We start from the raw sequence: 20,123 nt of genomic DNA, 5'->3' as shown, positions 1-20,123 counted from the left end.
ACACACACACACACACACACACACACACACACACACACACACACACAGTCTTCCATACCTGGAGACACCTCTCTCTCTCCACTCATGGCCCCTTCCTTTATTCTAGCCTCGAGGAGGAGGTGGCCCTCTGCTAGGCTAATCTCCTCTGTGTCCTTGATTCAGAATCTGAGCTGGAAAGGACCCCCAGAACCCACTGAGTTCAGACCTGAACAGAGGCCCTTCCTGTGGCAGCATCCTCCCCTCCTGTCCATGCCCTATTTAGTCCTTCTCACCTTCAGGGTCTTCCTGTCTATTGCCTCATCACTCACTGCCTGCAAACGTGTTCAGGGCTCCCCTAGGCTTAATGCTCAAGCAAGCATCCCCTCTCTCTTCTCCCTCTCCCAGCCAAACACCTAGAAAAAAGCTGTGTGGGCAGCCACCTCCCTTTTCTCACCTTCCACGGATTCCTCAAACCCTTTGCAAACTGGCTCCTGACCCTCCCTCCCCTTCTCTCCTCCTTCTATACCTGTTTTTATTTTTTTAATTTAATTTTGTTTGTTTTTTGGTTACATCCAAACTCGCTCTTTCCAAGGCCATCAGTGGCATCCCGAGTACTACGTCCAATGGTCTTTTCTCAGCCTTCGGCCTCCTCGACCTTGAAGCAACTTTGAAATGCTGCTGCCCAACCTCTTTTTCCTTGGTTTCTCTGACCTCAGTCTCCCCTGGATCTCCTCCTACCTCTCTGACCACGCCTTCTCAGTCACCTTTGGTGTTCCATCAGGTGCCTCCCACACAGCAGGCATAGGTGTCCTCTGGCACTTATCTCTCTTTGGTAATCTCATAAACTCTCATGGGTCCAGTTATGTATCTGCACTTGCAATTCCCAAATCTTTACATCTGTCTCTGAACACCTCCTATTTGTTACAATTCAGAGTGAAAAGGCATTTAATCCAACCTCGTCATCTTACAAATGAGGAGCTTAGGCCCCCCAAAAGTGACTTGCCCAAAGTCACAAACAGTGAGTAGCAGAGCCAGGATTTAAACCCAGGCCCCACCACAGCCATTGCTAGATAGTCCATCACCAGGCCCATACAACAACCTACACACTTTGATAAAAATATATACTGTGTCACTTGGCTCATAATATCAGAAAATATGGCATTGATGTTGGACTTGAACTGACTCTTCCCCAAGTCCTGTTGGGTGCAGAGAAAAAAAACCACCAGCCTAAACCAGGGAAGGCAAAACACACTTGTCTGCATGCTCACCTCTCAGGTGAGCCAGAAACTCAGGCCACCCCACAATAAGAAAAAGATCAGCACCTTACCCTGTCTCTCCTGAGAAAGATGCTGTCAGATCCCATCTCTCATCTCTCCAAGAGAATCTCCCCCATGCCCATGTCTGCCAAACCAAATGCCTGGACTCCATTTAAAATGCTAATAAAATAGATATATTTATTTAATCTTCCACAAGTAAAACTAGATTCAATACAACCAAACATACCATTCTGGGGGCAGGTGGTTTCTCTGTACCAGGTCCTGGTTGTCATTTTCCATTAATCTCAAAAAACAGTTCCCTTCCAAGACCACCCCCCAGCCACATGCACCCAGCCAGCCTTCCTCATTCCATCTCCTACTAGGCTCCTGGCCACGTTTATCTTCAGATAAACTTTTTCTCCCTTTTCTCTAGCCCTTCCCTACCCCCACCCCCCATGGTTCTGAGCGGGAGCCAGGTTAGAGCTCCTCAGGGTAGGGGAGGTCATCGCACAGTTCCAGCTGGACGCTGGATGCAAACCACCGCTTGGGACAGCCCAGGCTGTAGTGGAGGGTGGTGCGGTAAGTGTTTTTTGGGTGCTTGGGGAAGATGATGGTGGTGCTCTGGAAACGCAGGGCCCGTTGGCGAGGTTCGAAGGTCAGCTGGGTTTTGTAGTTCCGCCATGTGCAATTGGGAGTGGCGATGATGGTCTCACTGTAGGAGGTGACGGTGGGGACGGGGACATAGAAGATGTCATCTCGGTAGTGTTTTTCAGAGTCGTATTTGATCTCAGAGTTGCAGCTGGGGAGGGAAGAACAGGAGGGAGGGGCAGCCAAAAAAGAAAAGGAAAAAGCAATGAACAGCATCCTAGCCCAGTGGAGAGAGCCCTAAGTTCATAAACTAGGGTTAAAAGCCAACAAGGAGAATGAGGTGTCCATGGCCACCAAGCTAGTTAAGACCCAGATAAGATTTGAACCATAGTCTTCTCTCCATCATAATTTAATATATCATGCCATCCATTCAAAGAAAAGGACTTTTGCTTTTTGGTTTTTATGCATTTTCAAAGTTCAAGAAGCATTTATTAAATACTGCATACTGAGCATCGTACAAAGTATATGTTGTGTTGGATTAGATTTGGGACACTGTGGAAGGGATTTTTGTTCAGGTATGGGTTGACTAGATGGCCTCTGACATCTATAATTAAGGCCTGGTTCTACAACTCACTTTGTGCCACTGGACACCATGAGAGTCTGAGCCTCAGACATCTGCATGATGAGGAAAAAAGTCACCCCCACTCACTGTATCTACTCCCACTTTTACCCAGTGCTGCTGCCCAAAGCCAACCTCACCCCCACCTAGGTAAGCACAGCCCCCCTGACTATTTCAACCTGGCTCGTGGACTTTCATTCTGGCCTCTCCCTGTAAATCCCTTTCAAGAATCCTTCCTAACCTGGTTTTACTCTGTCCCTTAATTAAGAATCTCCCCTCTAGCCATAGCCATGAAAAATAACTACCTGGCTTTTATTATTATCTTTTTTTTTCATGATGTAACCTTTGAAATTTAGGTGATGTACACATTTGGAACTTTCTGCGGTGTATGGTATCAGATACTGGTCTAAGCCCTTTTTCTGCCAAACCTGCAGCATCGGGCAGTCACCCCGATACTCCTTAATACTCTTTCCTCGCTTTGCTTCATTGTCTCATCGGATAACTCCTCCTCATCTCCATGTTCTTCGAATAAGAACGTGTTATAAAGAACTCTGTTAATATTAGTTATTACTCAAAATCAGCAGCATTGGAGAAGCACTTTGTGCAAGTTGGGCACTGTTGTTATTAAGATGTTAGCCCATGTTAAGATTCTTTTTTTTACAACTTTTTCATTTATTATTGTGTAATACATTTGAAAGAGAGAATTAGTTCTTGTCTAACTTCTGAAGGCATAATAAGTAGCCTGTATCTGGAGGAAATGTGTATAGAGAAGGCCAGCGAATAAACACCAGGCCAAAAGAGGCGCTGGCCCATACCAACTTGACTTCACTATTTTACCTAGAGTAGGCCCTGCCCTCTTCCCCCCTCCCCTTTGTTTTCTTTTTTCTTTTTAATTGATTTTCTTTTCAGTTTATGGAACAAAACAAGCATTTCCATAACACAGTAAAATAAAAAAGACGATTGCACATGAGACTGCAAATCTACCATGTACAGCTTGCTATTCCCTCCAAATAAACCAAGTTAGTGTGCAGATTTCTTTTTTTTCCGTTTTTCTTTCTTCCCTTCCCCACTTGCCACCCTAGAGATGGCTCCCATTAGACACACATTGGCACATATATTTTAAATGTAACATTGGGTCAAGACCACACCCAACTGTCACTCAGTACTTCCTTTCCTAGTACTCATAGGTTCATTAATTACTGCATAGCTAACTCTGAATTCACAAAGAATCAGGACTCCGATCGGCACATTGCTACTAAAGAGATGCTGTGGGATGGGTGCTGGATTGGGTCTGGGTTTGAATCCTGACGTTGCCACCACCTGTGGAACCACTGGCAAACATTTTTGTTCTGAGGTCACTGGTTTCTTTTTCCTTTCTTCTGTAGGACGTGAAGAGCTGACCAACTCTAAAGTTGTGGTTCTAGGATTATACCTCTGAAACTTTTGGAATCTGTCTCCTTTTTACACCCAGTACCAGTACCCTGGTTCAGGCCCCCACTTCTCTCTTCTGGATTCCCTTTTTGTAGTTTCTCCCTTCTCAAATACATTCTTCTTACAACTGCAGAGTCACTTTCCTAAGGCATAGTTCTGACTTCACTGAGAGACCATCAGTAGGCTCCCAATTGCCTACTGAAAAAAATACCAACTTCTTAACTTGGCATTCAATGCCTTCTGCAACCCTGCTCCAGCCTACCCTTCTAACAAGATTTCACAAGACGCCACTTCACATCCTAGACCTAGCCAGACAGAAGACTCCACAGCCTTCTTCTGTTCTGCCTTTTTGCATACGATGCCCATGGCTTGAATGGCCTTCTTCCCTCTCCCTAGTACCTCTGTCTGAGGCTATTCTTCTTGTCCTTCAAAGCCAATGCTATTGTGAAACCTTTGTTCCTCACACCCCTTAGTCTCTTATCACATTCTTATATCTCTCCTCTGATAGTTACTTCTGTATCTTCTCATCCCCCTGAGAGTTAGGCTCCTGGGGCCAGGCATTCTCCTTCTTTCTTTTCTCCTTCCTTCCTTCCTTCCTTCCTTCCTTCCTTCCTTCCTTCCTTCCTTCCTTCCTTCCTCTTTCTTTCTTTTGGCCTATTGAGGCCAAATGTAATCACATGGAGTCTGTGGTGGGAGGAGCCAGGTGGAGCAGGAAGCTGGGAGTCAGACCAGTTAGAAAGGAGGGAGGAGAGGACGCAGGCAAGGAGACAGCTAAGTACAGTGCTGCTCCCTGCAGTGATAAGGTGTATTAACTTCTTTGTTGCTATGATGGATTTGGCTTTCTGGTGTCTGAATAAATGTTTTGCTTCTGTCTTCTGTATGGAGAGTCTTATATCTTGTAATTCAGAATTATGCTGGCATATTCATAGTCACTGTTGGTGCTGTGAATGTTGCCTTGGCAATATACAACCTCAGGTCAAATTACTTTTGGTTCAGACAGTGAAAACTGCTTCCTAATTGGTCTTACTGCCTCAAGTCACTCCCCTCTCCTATTCATCCTTCATGAAGCTGTCATTTTCCTAAAGCACAGATCTGACCAAATCATGGCTTACTTCTCAGTAACTTTCAATAGCTCCCTATTACCCCAGGACCAAATACAAGTCCATGTGATATTTAAAGACCATTACAACTTGGCTCCAGCCTACCCTTCTAGGCTTACTCTACGTTACTGCCATTCCTGCAAAACAAAGCTGAGTCACGCTGGCCTATCTGTTCTTCACATACAACATCCAATTTCCCCTCCCCATGCCTTTGAACAGAAGGTGATCCCTCTTGACCTCTGTTTCTTAGAAATCTCTTCAAAGCTTAGGTCAGATGCCAACTCCTACATGAGACTCCTTTCCTGACCTTCTTTCCCCATGGCTGTTGGGGTCCCCCTCCCCAAATACCTATAACTCATTTTTTAAACTTCTATGTACACGTCTTTTCTAATAGAATGCCAGTTCCTTGAAGGAAGGGTGTGTTTGCATGCCCAGGACCCAGCCTAGTAGCTGGCACACAGCTGGCATGCTAACTGATTAGTTCTTTCATATGAATTCTTTCTAAAAAGTAGATATCCCCTCCCCCTCACCAGCCCTTGCTACCTCCTCCCTGGGCCCAAGGAGAAAGCCACTGCCATACGTACCGAATTTCCTGCATGGGCTCAGGGTTTACTTCAATGCTTTCCCCAAAAAACACTGGGTGCAGCCTGGGTCTCATCTCCAGCACAGAAGGGTCCTGGAGGAGGTGAGGAGCCTGTAGGGAGAAGGGCACACTCACATTTAGTTAGTTAGACAGCACCCCCGACCCCAGCAATCCCCGGGGGCATGCCCATCCAGGACTGAGGATGAGTCAGGACCTCAGAGGACAGAGAGTCTGAGTCCTCAGCTACAGATGCCAAAACCAAGGCCATAGAATGATGGAATGAGAGCCTGGAGAGGGTGGGCAGAAAGTCATCAAACATGACTCTGATTTTACAGAGAAGCAAACAGGCCCAGAGAGTTGAGATGATTGCCCATGTCAGGCACTTATCTCCCTCCTCACTCTACAAACAACATTCTTCATCTTCATAAAGAGCAGGGGCCAGGCTGTACTAAGTGCTGGGTATTGCCAGAAGAGCCCTGGCCACGTGGGAGCTTACATTCTGGGGGAGCCGAAGGTCACATGCCAAGATCCCTGCCTTTGAGGGTCCTGGACATGGAGGAGCCCCTCCCTGGGCACAGGCTGTACCAGTGGCCTGCAGGTCTCTCCATGGTCTCGACCTTGGATCCTCTGAGTTTCCCACTGCCTGGAAAGATGAACCAGCCTCCTTGTCGGAGGCAGGGCAGGGGCCTGGGCTGGGGAGTGGGGAGAGCAACATATGTTTCCCTGGGTTTTCTCTGAGCTCAAGATTAGACATGATGCTTAATCAAAGTGTATTGTTTCCCCCATTTATGTGATTGCAGTCATTGAACAGGCTGATCTCACAGTTGTTCATTTCACTCTCTAGTACAGGATTATGGTTCTAGACCCAGAGGCCACCTAGTCCAACCCCCTCTTTTTACAGATGAGGAAACTGAGACCCAGAGAAGTTCAACAGCTTGCCCAAGGACATAGAGGAACTAAGACAGAGTTAGGATTAGAACTCAGATCCTGCAACCCCATTTTCTTTGCCCTTTTGGGAGGTCAGACAGGTGACAGAATCTACTCCAACACAAATTTACCAAGCACCTACTATGTGCCAAGCACTGTAGCTACAAAGACAAGAGTAAAACCAGATGCCTGCCCTCAAACAGCTTGCATTCTACTAGAGTGATACTGGATGAGCACAGATAGCATTTGTCAAGTGCTTACCATGTACACTGTGCTAAGATACATATAAGATAAATAAGTTATTCAGAACTTACTATGTGCCAGGCACTGTGCTCATAAACACATAAACAAATGTAGGATAATTGAGGTGGGAGTCAGTAAGTCAGTCAACAAGCATTTACTGAGTGCTTACTATGGGCCAGGCAGGTCTACTATGTGCTGAGTAAAGGGGGATCAGGAAAGGCTGACAGAAGGAATCAGAGAATTTAGAGCTAGCAAGGGTCACCTACAGGAATCCTTAGAAGGTGGCCCCCAAGCCATGTACTAAGCCTTGAAGGGACCCACGGAACTCTAAAAGATGGCGACGAGGGGAAACAGCTGGGGCATAGGAGGATTGCCTGTGCCCCATCAGAGACAACTGCAAGTTAGGGGAACACCAGGTCCATGGGCGGGCTGGCTGCAACACAGAGTGTGGAAAGGGAGGCTGGGAAATAAACCTAGAAATGGCAGGACTGATGGGTGCAGAAGAATTTCTGTTGTATCCTCTTCCCAACAAGCAAGAGCAGCTGGTAGCCCCTGAAAGTTCTTTTTTTTTTTTTAAACATTGTGATTTATTTCTTGTTTTTTTTCTATCACCTGCATTTTCTAATACACCCATCCACCTCTCAGAGAGCCATCCCTTATGACAAAAAATAAAAAAGAGGGGAAGAAAGAATCCAATTTAGCAAAACTAAGAAATAAATCAGAAAAGTCTGACATTGTATGTAGTGTTCTGTACCCGTTGTCCACCACCTCTGCTGAGAAGCCAGGAGAGTTAACCTCCTCATATCTCCCACCAGAGGTTCTTAAGCAGGGTAGTGGTGCAGGAGGTGGGGTGGGGGTAGATAAATGGTCTGACCTGTGCCTTAAGAACCTTCATTTGGCAGCTGTGTGGGGGCACAAGGCTGAGCACATAGTAAGAACTGGAAAAAAATGTTTATTGAATGACCCACTGAACTAGAGAGACAGGAAGCCAGGATTCCCACCAGGGACTGTTACAATGCACAGGTACACTTTTTACCTTCCACCTTCCCTCCATCTTTCAGGGCTCCCAGTTCAGGGGCAGGAAGGAGAATGCCCGAGGCAGATCTTTCTCTTCCTCGGCCCCATTATCGCAGGAAAATCTCTCTCCCTTTTTCACTCCCTGGAGATGCTCCATTGACATTAATGATGACACATGAGCCGAATGGAAATGTAAATATGCCTATGTCCTGAAGAGGTAAGTCACCAGTTCCAGTTTGGAATAAAAATGATTTTACTTGTCCAAGGGGCTACATTTTCATCCCTGTGGATGAATCACTCCACTCCCCCAGCCCTGCTGTGCCTTGATGGTATTCCAAAGATGATTAGGTCCCTCCCAGGTGGCCAACCTGGAAACAGGCTGGGCTATCATCCCCTTCGCACAGACCTGCTTGTCCTGGCAGCAACCCTGCTAATGAGTGTTAAGGCAGAATTTAAAAATGAAATCTTCACAAAGAGATTGCAGAAAAACATCTGGAAAATAATTCACCGTGACCAAGCTGGAATCCCTCTGGAAATGCCAAGATGGCCACATACTATATAAGCAGTGATCACCATTAACCATGGATCTGGGCAGCATGCCGGAGGCATGGATTCAAGTCTTACTGCTGCCAGAAAGGCAGCTTTGGTGGAAAGGAGGCTGGATTGGGGGTCAGACAACTTGGGTCCCAGTCGGCCATGCCACTTAGGTACCTGTGTGACCCCAGCCTCTGGCAGCCTGCCTGGCCTCGCTGGGCCTCGGTTTCCTCATCTAAAATGAAGCAGATGATCTCTAAGGTCCTCTCTGGGTCTAGGCTTCCCTCAAGTCCCAGCCAAGATTCCACCTTCTACAGGAAGCCTGTCCCAAGCCCCCTTAATGCTGGCATTTTCCCTTTGCTCATTATATCCAATTCAATCTGTCTATGTTGTGCGTATATAGCTGTTTGTCTGTTGTCTCTCCCACTAGACTGTAAGCTCCTTGGAGGCAGGGTATTGTTTTCACCTTTCTTATATCCTCAGCACTTAGCAAAGTACTTGACACATAGTAGGTCCCTAATAAATGCTTGTTTCTTCATTTCTTCCCCAAAGCCATGGGCACCTCCCTCCCTCCCCTCTCACTCCTACAATAAATAGTCACATTTATATATAACGGAATAATCTATAACATAATAAACTCAAATAGTCACACTTACATAGCACTTTACATACTTCATGCCTTTTGGCCCTCACCACTTACCCTCTGATATGGGCACTAGAGGCATTATCTCCATTTTATATATGAGGAAACTGACTCTCAGGATGGTTCAATGATTTGTCCAGGATCATGCAACTAGCGAGTGTCTGCGGCCATATTCAAACCCAGGACGCTACGCTGAGCACCCTAGCCACTGAGCCACCCTGCCCCTCACATTTCAGGATAAAGCAGCCTAGGTAGCTTTGGAAAACCCTGATTTCCAAAGCTCTGAAGTGGTAGCCATGGTACGAAGGAAAGGGCATCAGAATCAGAGGATGTGGGTCAGAATCTTGTCTCTGCCTAGTAATGCCTGGACATGCCTCAGGAGGCCCTGGGGACACTGACCTCAAAGACCCTTTCCAGCTCAGACTCTGGGGGTCCATTTCTTCATCTTCAAATGTCATCTCCTGTTCCTTCCTGTTCAATCTGGGATCCATTTTCTCCCTATAAATAAGCCTGGAGGCTCTTTGACAAGACAGCTCCCTGAGCCATTGTAAGAAACAAACTTACTGTTGCCCCCTCTTTCTAAAGACCCTCTCTGGGCACCCTGCTTCCTCCTTTCCCTAAAGACACACACCCATTGATGGATGAAACCCAGATGCTCCCTTCCTTCAGGTAAGGAAATAAAATGAAGGAGGAAGATGGGCCAAGTCCTCTCTTTCTGTAACTCAAGAAAGGATTGTGAAATGAGAAGAGCCAGGTCCCCAGATCAGCAAGGGAATCATCATCAGTCTGGGAAATGGCTTCTCTCCCTCCAGAAGTCCAGGAGACCTTCTCAGGTGCCATGACAGTCTCCCCGAATAACCACAGCTTCAGCTCACAGAAGGTGCTGAGTATGTGTGAACCTTCAGTAGCTCCCCACTACCCCCAATATCAGTGACAAAATCCTCAGCCTGGCATTTAAAGCGCTCCAGGAGTCTGGTTCCTACCCACCTGCCCAGTCTTCACAGCACATTATTTCCCTTCACATACTCCATGGGCTGGTCAATCTGGCTGCCTAGCTGTTCACTGTACAGGAAGTGTCTCCTGCCTAAGGGCCCTTTGCACTGACTGTCTCCCATGTCTGGAAGGTTCTCCTGCCTCACCTCTGCCTAGCATGACCCCTCCTCTCAATTATTATCTCTCTTGAAGTTACCTGGTGTTTATTTATTTGATTGTGGGCCTGTTGTATCCCCTCAGTAGAAAGTAAGCTTCTTGAGGGTAGGGGGTGGTTCATTCCTGTCTGTAACTCCAGTGCCCAGTACAGCACCTGACACATAGGACAAGCTTCATAAATGTTCAGTTAACTTTCATGGCTTTACATACAGCCATGTGACATTGGGCCAGTCAATTCTCTCTGGGTTTCAGTTTTACCATCTGAAAAATGGGGTGTTTGGACTAAGGTCCTTCCCAGCTCCAGCATCCTAGGACTCTGTAATCCTTCGTGCCAACCTACTTGGTCGAAACATCTGAATACCTTTAGTTATGTCCTCTGTCCCCTCAAGCAGGAGCCAGAAAAATGAATAGCTGTCAAATCTTAGACCAGCCTTCCCTTCCCTTTCCCCCTAGAGCATTGGGTATGTTGAATCAATGGGTATGGAAAGAGGTTGGTGTTCTCGACAGCACGTTATCACTGAACCCCAGACTTTCAGATGTAGGAAGCACCAAGCGGGCACCTGATCCAAGCTTTACTTATATAGGAATCAGTTGCACACCACCCCCAACAAGTCCCCAGCCAGCCAGCCTAGGAAGATCTCCAGTGAGAGGAACCCACTGCCTCCAGAGGCTGCCCATCCTTCCACCTTGGACAGCTCTCATTCCCTCCTCAAGCCTAAATGTGTCTCATTGAAGCATTCGACTGCTCTGACTCCTTCTGCCCTCTGGGGCCAATCAGAACATAGCTAAGCTTCCTTCCACATATCAGACCTTCGAATATTTGAAGGCAGCTATCCCATCCAGCCAAGTTTCCCTTTCACCAATCAATAAATATTTCTTAAGCACCTTTTGTACGCCACATAGAGCTGCTAGGTACACTGGATAAAGCTTGAGCCTGGAGTCAGGAAAACTCATCTTCCTGAGTTCAAATTCAACCTCAGACGTTTGTAGCTGTGTGACTCTGGGCAAGTCATTTAACCCTGTGCACCTCTGTATCTCTCATCTATAATAGGAGCTGTAGGAGGAAATGGCAAACCAACCACTCCAGTATCCTTGCCAAGAAAACCCCACATGGGGGTCAGAAAGAGTCAGACACAACTGAAATCACTCAGTAACAACAGCCACGTGGCCTCAGAGCCCCAAGTTCAAGCCCTATCTCTGATACAAATTGGCTGTCCCTCCCTCCCCGAACGTTCTTCTAAGAATAGAACTATGGGGCAGCTAGGTGGTGCAGTGAATAGAGCACCCGCCCTGGAGTCAGGAGGACCTGAGTTCTTGACCCATTACTAGCTGTGTGACCTTAGGCAAGTCACTTAACCCTAATTGCCTTGCCTTCCCCTCTCCAAAAAAAAAAAAAAAAGAAGAACCAGACATATCAATCGACACAAAAATATTATAATTCTTTGAAGTAAAACATTTTCATCCTAAAATCTTTTTTCTTTTGGTCTTATAGATTAAAAAAATTTTCTCCTATGACAATTGATGTAGCTTGGTCCTTTGAGGTATTCTGAAATTCCATTCCTTCTAAGGTTAAGCTCTCAGTGCTCTAAACAACTAAGATTCTGTGTTACAGAGAAGGTGGCATGCTGCATTGGTGGAAGGGATTTCCTCACTGGGGAGTTTCTAATACCAGTAAAATCACTAACGTCCCTGTGTCCTAGTCTTTCCCTCTGCCAATCACTGTGCTTGCCATGGAGGACACAAAGAGAAATGAATGAGTGCCTGTCCTCAGGGAGCTTACATTCTATCACGGGAGACAAAAAAGGAGGTAACATGTAACGTGATGTGCAAATCTTACACTATATAAATGCTATGTGTGCATTAATTATTGTATTAAATAGTTGATTAAATTATTATTTATGATAACATTCTATTATATATTTACATATCATGTGTATATTTATTAGAACAAAAATATTGTTAAATAAATTTAACAATATTTTATGTATCAAATGATTAAATTATTGATATTGTTGATTTTATGTTTATATATGTATAATATATTTACTATTGGGGCAGCTAGGTGGTGCAGTAGACAGAGTACTAGACCCAGAGTCAGGAAGACCTGAGTTCAAATGTGACCTCAGACACTTGCTAGCTGTGTGACCCTGGACAAGTCACTTGATTCTGCTTTTCTCAGTTTCCTCATCTGTAAATTGAGCTGAAGAAGGAAATAGCATACCGCTCCAGTATCTTTGCCAAAAAAAAAAAAAACCCAAATGGGGCCATGAAGAGTCAGACAGGACTGAAGCAAATGAAGAAAATATTATTATACAATAATAAAATTATTGTTATAAATTTGATGATAAATTATTAAGCAGATTATGCATCAAATTACCACTAGCTAACGCATATAACTTTACACTTTGGCAAAACCCTGTCTACATATTATCTGGAATCTCAGGGGGTCCCCAGTTAGTAATGCTAGAATGAACAGAAGAAAATCCAAGGAAGGTCTGGGTGGGCAGACAGCTCCAGATCTCACCAAGTGCCTGAAAAACCATTTGTGCTAAGGAAAGGAAGGGGAAGATGCGGACCTCTCCCAGCCTCCCCTTCAGGCTGGCCAGGTGACAGCAGAGACCTTACAAAGGACACTCAGGGAGACTTGGTCCCAGCTCTAAGTTCTACTGTTATTTTAACATCAAAATGGCCCTGCCCACCCCATGGGGCTCTTGCCAGCTCAGAGTCGGGCAAGGAAAACAGCTGTCACAGCCAAGGGAGTGCACAATTTGGCACCAATTCCAGCCACAGTGGAACCAGGCACTTTAGAGAGTGCGGGCCACATTTCTATCAAATCCACGGGCTTAGAGAAGCATGTACCAGGGGGTAGAAGCGAGGGGAGGTTTGGCCGGGCAACTTGAGAGATCCAGGCAAAAGCCAACCCCAGGGGTCGAGCTATTTAGGATTTGGAACTGGAAGGGACCTAAGAGTTCTGAGCATCCAGGCCCCTCATGCTACAAATTAAGAGCCAGAGGCCCAGAGAGGTTGTGTGACCTGCCTAAGATCACACAGCTGGAGTGGAGGGTCCAAGGGTCCAGGGATTCTTAACTCTTTCTGTGACTTGGGCTATTTGGGCCCAGGTGAAGCCCATGGACCCTCATTCAGAACTGTGATTCTAAAGGCATGAAATAAAACCTACAGGACTGCCAAGGAAATGAAGTATATCAAAATTCAGTTATGTATACATACATATAGATACATATGCATATATACAGATGTGTGTATATATACATCTACATATATACGCATATATATGTATGTGTGTATGCATGTATATGTGGGTGTGGATGTGTATTTTTTTTAACAAGTTTCCAGGGGTAGCTAGGTGGATAAAGTATTGGCCCTGGAGTGAGGAGGACCTGAGTTCAAATCTGGCCTCAGACACCCTAGCTGTGTGACCCTGGGCATGTCACTTAACCCAGATTGCCTCCAAAAATAAAATAAAACAAAAAACAAGTTCCCCGGGGGCAGCTAGGTGGTGCAGTGGTTGGAGCACCAGCCCTGGAATCAGGAAGACTTGAGTTCAAATCTAGATCTAGTTGTGTGACCCTGGGCAAGTCACTTAACCTCAATTTTTCTCCCTCTCATTGCCTCTCCCAATAAAGAATAAAATAAAATCAAGAACCTGGGATCTGGTCTAAGCCCTCATTTTACAGGTAAGGAAGCTAAAGGTTGATCTAATTGCATTCACCAAGCACAGATCAAGGACTCTGTTGCTGTCCTTAGCAATGGCACCAATCCCAGCTCCACCACTGAATTACCAAGTCACTCTCCGGGTCTCAGTTCCCTCCTCTGTACAATTTCAGTCTAAATCTGTGATGTCATGTGTTAGGCAGTAAAAAGTCGTTTCAGTCGTATCTGGCTTTCCATGACTCTACTTGGGGTTTTCTTGGCCGAGATACTGGAGTGGTTTGCCACTTCCTTCTCTAGATCACTTTTACAGATGAGGAAACTGAGGCAAAGAGAGTGAAGTGACTTGCCCAGGTTCACACAGCTAGTATGCATTTAAAAAAGAGAGAAAGCAATGAGAGCAGTCCCTGCCTTCAGGGGGTTTCCACTCTTTGTTCTTCATCCCAGGCCAAGTAGTGTCCTAGGTATAACAGGTTCCTTCCAGCTCTGCCAAGCGCCCGGGCACAGAAAAAGGCAGGGCACAAGCCTGGCAGAGAGCCATGGAAGGGGACTGACAGGGGCCCAGAGAGCTTCAGTGATTTTCCAGCACCCCACCATTGGTAAAAGCTGGAGCCCTAGGATTTGAACCCAGGTCCTGTGATTCCAAGGGGCAGCTGGATGGTGCAGTGGCTAGAGCGCTGGGTCTGGCATCAGGAAGACTTGAATTCAAATCCAGCCTCAGACACTTACTAGCTGTGTGACCCTGGGCAAGTCACTTAACCTTATTTGCCTCAGTTTCCTCACCTGTAATACAAGCTGAAGAAGGAGATGGCAGTACCTTTGCCAAGAAAATCCCACAGGACTGACTAAACTATAATCTCTGACTCCAAATCGACCATTTCTGCTGCTGCCCCACTCCTGTGGCTGTGAAAAGTCAAGGAGAGAGAGTGGATTTCCTGGGAAATAGTGTTACTGCCCCTAAATCAGAAGAGAGGACAACCCACAAGCTAGCTGGCTCATTGGAGCCCGAGTCAGGAAGACCCGAATTCAAGTCCTCCCTCAGACACTGGCCAAGCCGCTTCATCTCTCAGTGTCCTCATCTGTAAAATGGGGATAAGAATCACACCTACCCGCCAGGGTTTTAGAAGGATCAAATGAGATAATATTTGGAAAGGGCTTTGGAAGCCTCAAAGAACTAATTAAATGCTCGTTGCTGAGTCGTTTCAGTCGTATCTGGCTTTCCATGACTCTACTTGGGGTTTTCTTGGCCGAGATACTGGAGTGGTTTGCCATTTCCTTCTCTAGATCACTTTTACAGATGAGGAAACTGAGGCAAAGAGAGTGAAGTGACTTGCCCAGGGTCACACAGCTAGTATGCATCTGAGGCTGGATTTGAACTCAGGACCCTGAGAATTCCTGACTTCAGGCCCAGGGCTCTATCCACTGTGGCACCCACCCACCTGCCCCAATTTAAAATCTATCATCATTATTATTACATCATTGTATTGTTTTATCATAATAATGTAATAGGAATAGCATGATAATTGTTGCTAAACAATAATTATAACATGCAATGGTTTTTATTTAATCTTATTAGCTATTAAAATGAATAATAACAGTAATAATATCCAGGTTAAGTTCCCAGGCCTGAGAAGGCCATTTCATAGTGAGGCTTACGCCCAAGGATGAGACCAGGCCTGGGCTACATGGCCTTAGAGTCCAAAGATCTGAGTTTGAATCTCTACCCTACTATTTATTACTCGGGTGTCATTGAGGCCTTCCTGGGTCTCAGTTTCTTTACCTGTAAAAGGTGGAGCATGGCCTAGATGATGCCTAATTCTCCCTGCTCTGCTTCTAAGTCTATGCCTCCATCCATACCCCAGGCTTACTGGAAGGACCAAAGAATCCTAGAGCTGCAGCTAAAAGACACCTTTAGGGGTCACCTAGTCCCCCCCCTCACTTAATAGAGAAGGATACTGAGGCCCAGAGTGGTCAAGTGTCATGCCCAAGGGATCCCATGAGAATCTGGGCTGTAGCCCTGAAGAAGAGGTGGCCCCACTTACACACACCTACGAGCTGGAAGAGTCTAGATATCCTCCCACCCAGAAGACCAGGCAGCTCCTGAGCTGTCCACAAAGGATGTGTCCCTTTACCCCCAGGTCAGCAGTCTGCTCTCCTGAAGCATCCAGCAGCCTGGCCACATCCAGAAGAATAAAAACCAAAACCCAGGCACCTGTACTGTAGGGTGGGTGCCATGGACCTGGCCCTCACTGAGGCCACATCCCTACCCACAGGGCCCAGAGCCAGGAGGCAGGTCCCCCACAGGCCCCTCTGCCTGGGCTGAGGAACCCCAAAAACCCAGGCAGTCACCTGAGCCTTCTATATCTCTCTTGGCAGAACTGGGGACACAATGGAGATGCAGGAAAAGACCAGAATTCCCCAAAGTCAGAGTAAAAAGGGACCTCAGAGGCAGGTAGGGCTTGGGAAAACCAGAGCAGACCATGGAAGTGACCCAACAGCCATGGAAGGGGGCTGGCAGGGGCCTTCAGACCACGAGGCCCCACCCACATCACCCTGTGATTCATTTGCCTTACCCTGGACCAGCCAGAGAGGGTATAAATACTCACTGGATGGAAATAAAAATACACATTGAAATTGGGAAGGACTATGCTCACTGGCTGCCTTTCAGGCCATATCCCTCATGGAGAGAGAAAAAAAGTCCACTTGCTCTATTTCAAACAAAACAGCCCGATGTCATTGGATGGGTCTCCGGGCCTGCTCCCTCAGTCTCCTTCTTGCCTGAGCAGGGGAAGATTTGTGTGTGAGCTTGAAAACCTAAGCTTACACTCCATAATGAGGCCTGTGGCTTCCAGGCCACTCGGGCTCCTGTTCTGGAGCCAGACTCCCGCACTTGGCTTAGCACATCCAATTAAAGCAACTGGAACCAGCCCCTACAGGGCCTGAGTCAGGCCAAAGGAGGGGAGGAGCCAGAGAAGCCAAGCTGCCAGCCTGGAGATGCAGGGAAACTGAGGCTTACATCCCACTTGGGCTGTTTGCTATCTGTGCGACCTTGGGGCAATTCAATAAGCATCTCTGGGCCTCCCCGGGGGAGCTGGACTCAACGGTCTCTGATCTCCCTTCCAGGTCTGATCTTACGAAATCCACTCTAATTTGGCTACCTGAAGAGAATGAGACAAAAGCCTGACAAATGATGTGGACAGATCCCAGGGATATGCAGAGAAAGTCCTGCCTATACCTGGAGCACAGTCTGGGGAGAGAAGTCATCTCAATCGTGGAGAGAAGATTCTGAGGTCCAGCAGGACCCCAAGCCTCCAAGGCAGAGCTTGTGTTCCTTCCCTTCCTTGACTTTTCTGATGCTATTGTTCTCTCTCTTTTGCTAGGAGAGAAAATCCCTAACATCCTAGAAATATACTAAATAAAACCTTGTGTTTATATGTATGTGAATTCATTTGTGTGGAGAATTCCTCAGCGGAGAAACTCCCTCCAAGAATGCATCTGTCAGCTCACAGGTATAGAGAGTTGCCTGGAGCTTCAAGGAAGCTAGGTGCCTTATCCTAAGGCACTGTCAGTAGGTCTGATGTAGGACTTGAACTCAGGTCTTCCTGACTCCAAGGCTGGCTCCTATCCATTTTACTATAATGCCTAATAAAACCACCACCACCAACAATACCCAGGTCTTGCTGATTCCAAGGCTGGCTCTCTGGCCATTACACTACGATGTCTAATAAAACAAGCAATAGTAATAGACATTTATAGTTCTGTAAGACTTGCTCGATGTGTCTGATAGACATTATCTCATTTGGTCCTCACAACATTTTTAACTACACGCTTTCATTCTCCCCATTTTACAGATGAGGAAAACAAGGCTGAGAAAAATCGAATGATTTGCCCAAGGTTACATGGCCAGTAAGTGTCTGAGCAGGAGATCTGAACTCACTCTTCTTCCTAAGTCCAACATTCACAAGCCGCTGCTTATTAAGCACCTGCCAGTCAGCCAACGGTCTTTCGTAAGCTCCTGCCATGTATCAGGCATTGTGCTAGGCTCCACGGGTGCAAAGAAAGGCAAAAACCCAGGTCCTGGAGCTCGCAGTCTTATGGGGTCGAGACAGCACGCAAACAACGGCGTACGAAGACAACAGACTAATTGAAGCTCATCTCAGAGCGGGACGGCACCACGGACAGGGGGAGACAGCACTACGGACAGGGGGGACGGCACCACGGACGTGGGGGAGACAGCACTACGGACAGGGGGGACAGCACCACGGACGTGGGGGACGGCACCACGGACGTGGGGGACGGCACCACGGACTGGGGGGACGGCACCACGGACGGGGGGGGAACGGCACCACGGACGGGGGGGGGGGAACGGCACCACGGCCGGGGGGGCCGGCACCACGGACGGGGGGGACGGCACCACGGACAGGGGGAGACGGCACTACGGACGGGGGGGACGGCACTACGGACAGGGGCGTGGGGACCGGGAACAACAGCACCGTAAAGAAAGATGATCTGAAAGACTCGCGAACCCTGGTTAATTCCAAGAGCCGGCAGAAGTACAGGGGCCCCACCAGTGAAGTGTGGTACCCTTGTCCAGAGAGGGCGGGGATGGATGGAGCCTGGATGCAGGAGAAGACGTCGGTGGCCAATGTACCGAACAGCTCTACATAAACGTGCGCGTTTCTTGCAAGGGCTTTGTTTCTCTTTGCATAACGGGGAGAAGGGAAGACAGACAATGACATACAAAGGGGAAAGAAAGTGGCATCACTGGCCCATTTCAATGCACAGGACGGATATGAAGGAAGCAGGGACAAGCCTTGAAAGGAGCGGGGTGAGTGTGCTGGATGGCTTTAAGGACGCAGCTTGGATACAATCGGGATTGGCAGATTCACACGCGATCATCTCTCTTCTGAGGGGCATATTTATCCAGTTGTTTCAGGCATGTCCGTCTCTGTGACCCCATTTAGGATTTTCTTGGCAGAGATACTGGAGTGGTTTGCCATTTCCCTCTCCAGTTCATTTGACAGATGAGGAAACTGAGGCAAATGGGGTTAAGTGACTTGCCCAGGGTCTCACTGACAGTTAATGTCTGAAGCTGGATTTAAACTCAGGTCTCTTTGACTCCAGGTCCAGCACTGTCTCCACTGCACCACCTAGCTGCCCTCTACTGTGTGTATGAAAAGACTAATCTTTTTTCCTTTTTTCTTTTTAACTGCAGAACAACAAAAATAAAAGCATAATGTCCAGGGGAGAAAAATTAAGCACCTGCTTTCAGCCTGGGATTTCCAGCATCACAGATCTGGAACTGGAAAGGGCCTACAAGAAATAATTTCCTTTCAATACCTCCTCTTTGTCAGGCTCTGGTGAAACAAATGGAAAAGAGAGGCAGTCCCTATGCTTGAGGAACCACTGGAAGGGAGCCTGGGGGCCGTCCAGACTGCCCCCTCACTTTACAGATGAGGAAACTGAGGCCTAGGATGGAAAGTGACTCTCCCAAGATCACACAGTTTGTAAGTGGCACAGCTGGGCTTGGTGCCAGGCACTTGGGAATACAAAAGAGGAGGCCTAAACAAGTCCTGGGCAGGCCGTGACGAGGTCAATGCAAGCTTGGTTGAGACTTACTGGGAAGAAGGGATTTGTCAGGAAAATGAGCAGGGTGCGGGGGCAGTTAGGTGGCACAGTGAATAGAGCACCAGCCCTGGAGTAAGAAGGACCTGAGTTCAAATACGGCCTCAGACACTTAACACACACACAAAAACCTAGCTGTGTGACCTTGGGCAAGTCACTTAATCCCAACTGCCCTCCCAAAAAAGAAGCAAAAAAAAAAAATGAGCAGGAAACCAACCGAAGAATACAGTTTGCTTATTGGGGGGGGGGGGACAGAACTTAGAGAAATCCTGATGCCCATCCAAACAATTGGCAGAAAGCCCTTTCCTGGGTCACAAAGGTGAGCCTGAAAGCCCTCTCTGAGGAAGACTTCATGATTGTCTCCTTTCTGAGGACTGACCTACTCAGAAAGAATGAGGTGATAGAGAGATAGAGATGGATGGATGGGTGGATAGATGGATAGATAGATAGATAGATAGATAGATAGATAGATAGATAGATAGATAGATAGATAGATAGATAGAGGGATAGATAGATAGAGGGATAGATGGATAGATAGATAGATAGATAGATAGATAGATAGATAGATAGATAGATAGATAGATAGATAGATAGATAGATGGATGGATAGAGGGATAGAGGGATAGATGGATAGATAGATAGATAGATAGATAGATAGATAGATAGATAGATAGATAGATAGATAGATAGATGGATAGATAGATAGAGGGATAGATGGATAGAGGGATAGATGGATAGATAGATAGATAGATAGATAGAT

At 46.9% G+C, this 20,123-nt stretch overlaps 1 protein-coding gene across 1 annotated transcript in view; it reads right to left on the bottom strand.

Annotated features, from left to right (window-relative positions):
* Positions 1 to 1,406: 1,406 nt before the first annotated feature.
* RFLNA (refilin A) overlaps positions 1,407 to 20,123 on the bottom strand; it is a 29,816-nt gene continuing 11,099 nt past the window's right edge. Inside the window, exons 3-4 of the mRNA XM_069081383.1 lie at positions 5,558 to 5,667; positions 1,407 to 2,034 (exon numbers count right to left, since the gene is read on the bottom strand). Coding sequence (XP_068937484.1) covers positions 1,713 to 2,034; positions 5,558 to 5,667 — 432 coding nt within the window. The 3' untranslated portion in view covers positions 1,407 to 1,712. The remainder of the gene's footprint in view (positions 2,035 to 5,557; positions 5,668 to 20,123) is intronic.

This window comes from Petaurus breviceps, unplaced genomic scaffold (assembly GCF_028583685.1).
Source record: "Petaurus breviceps papuanus isolate PSGF00001 unplaced genomic scaffold, PetGlider_PUasm1.0 99, whole genome shotgun sequence".
NCBI lineage: Eukaryota > Metazoa > Chordata > Mammalia > Diprotodontia > Petauridae > Petaurus > Petaurus breviceps.
Note: the sequence above shows the minus strand (reverse complement) of the source record. Positions and strands in the feature narration are given on the sequence as shown.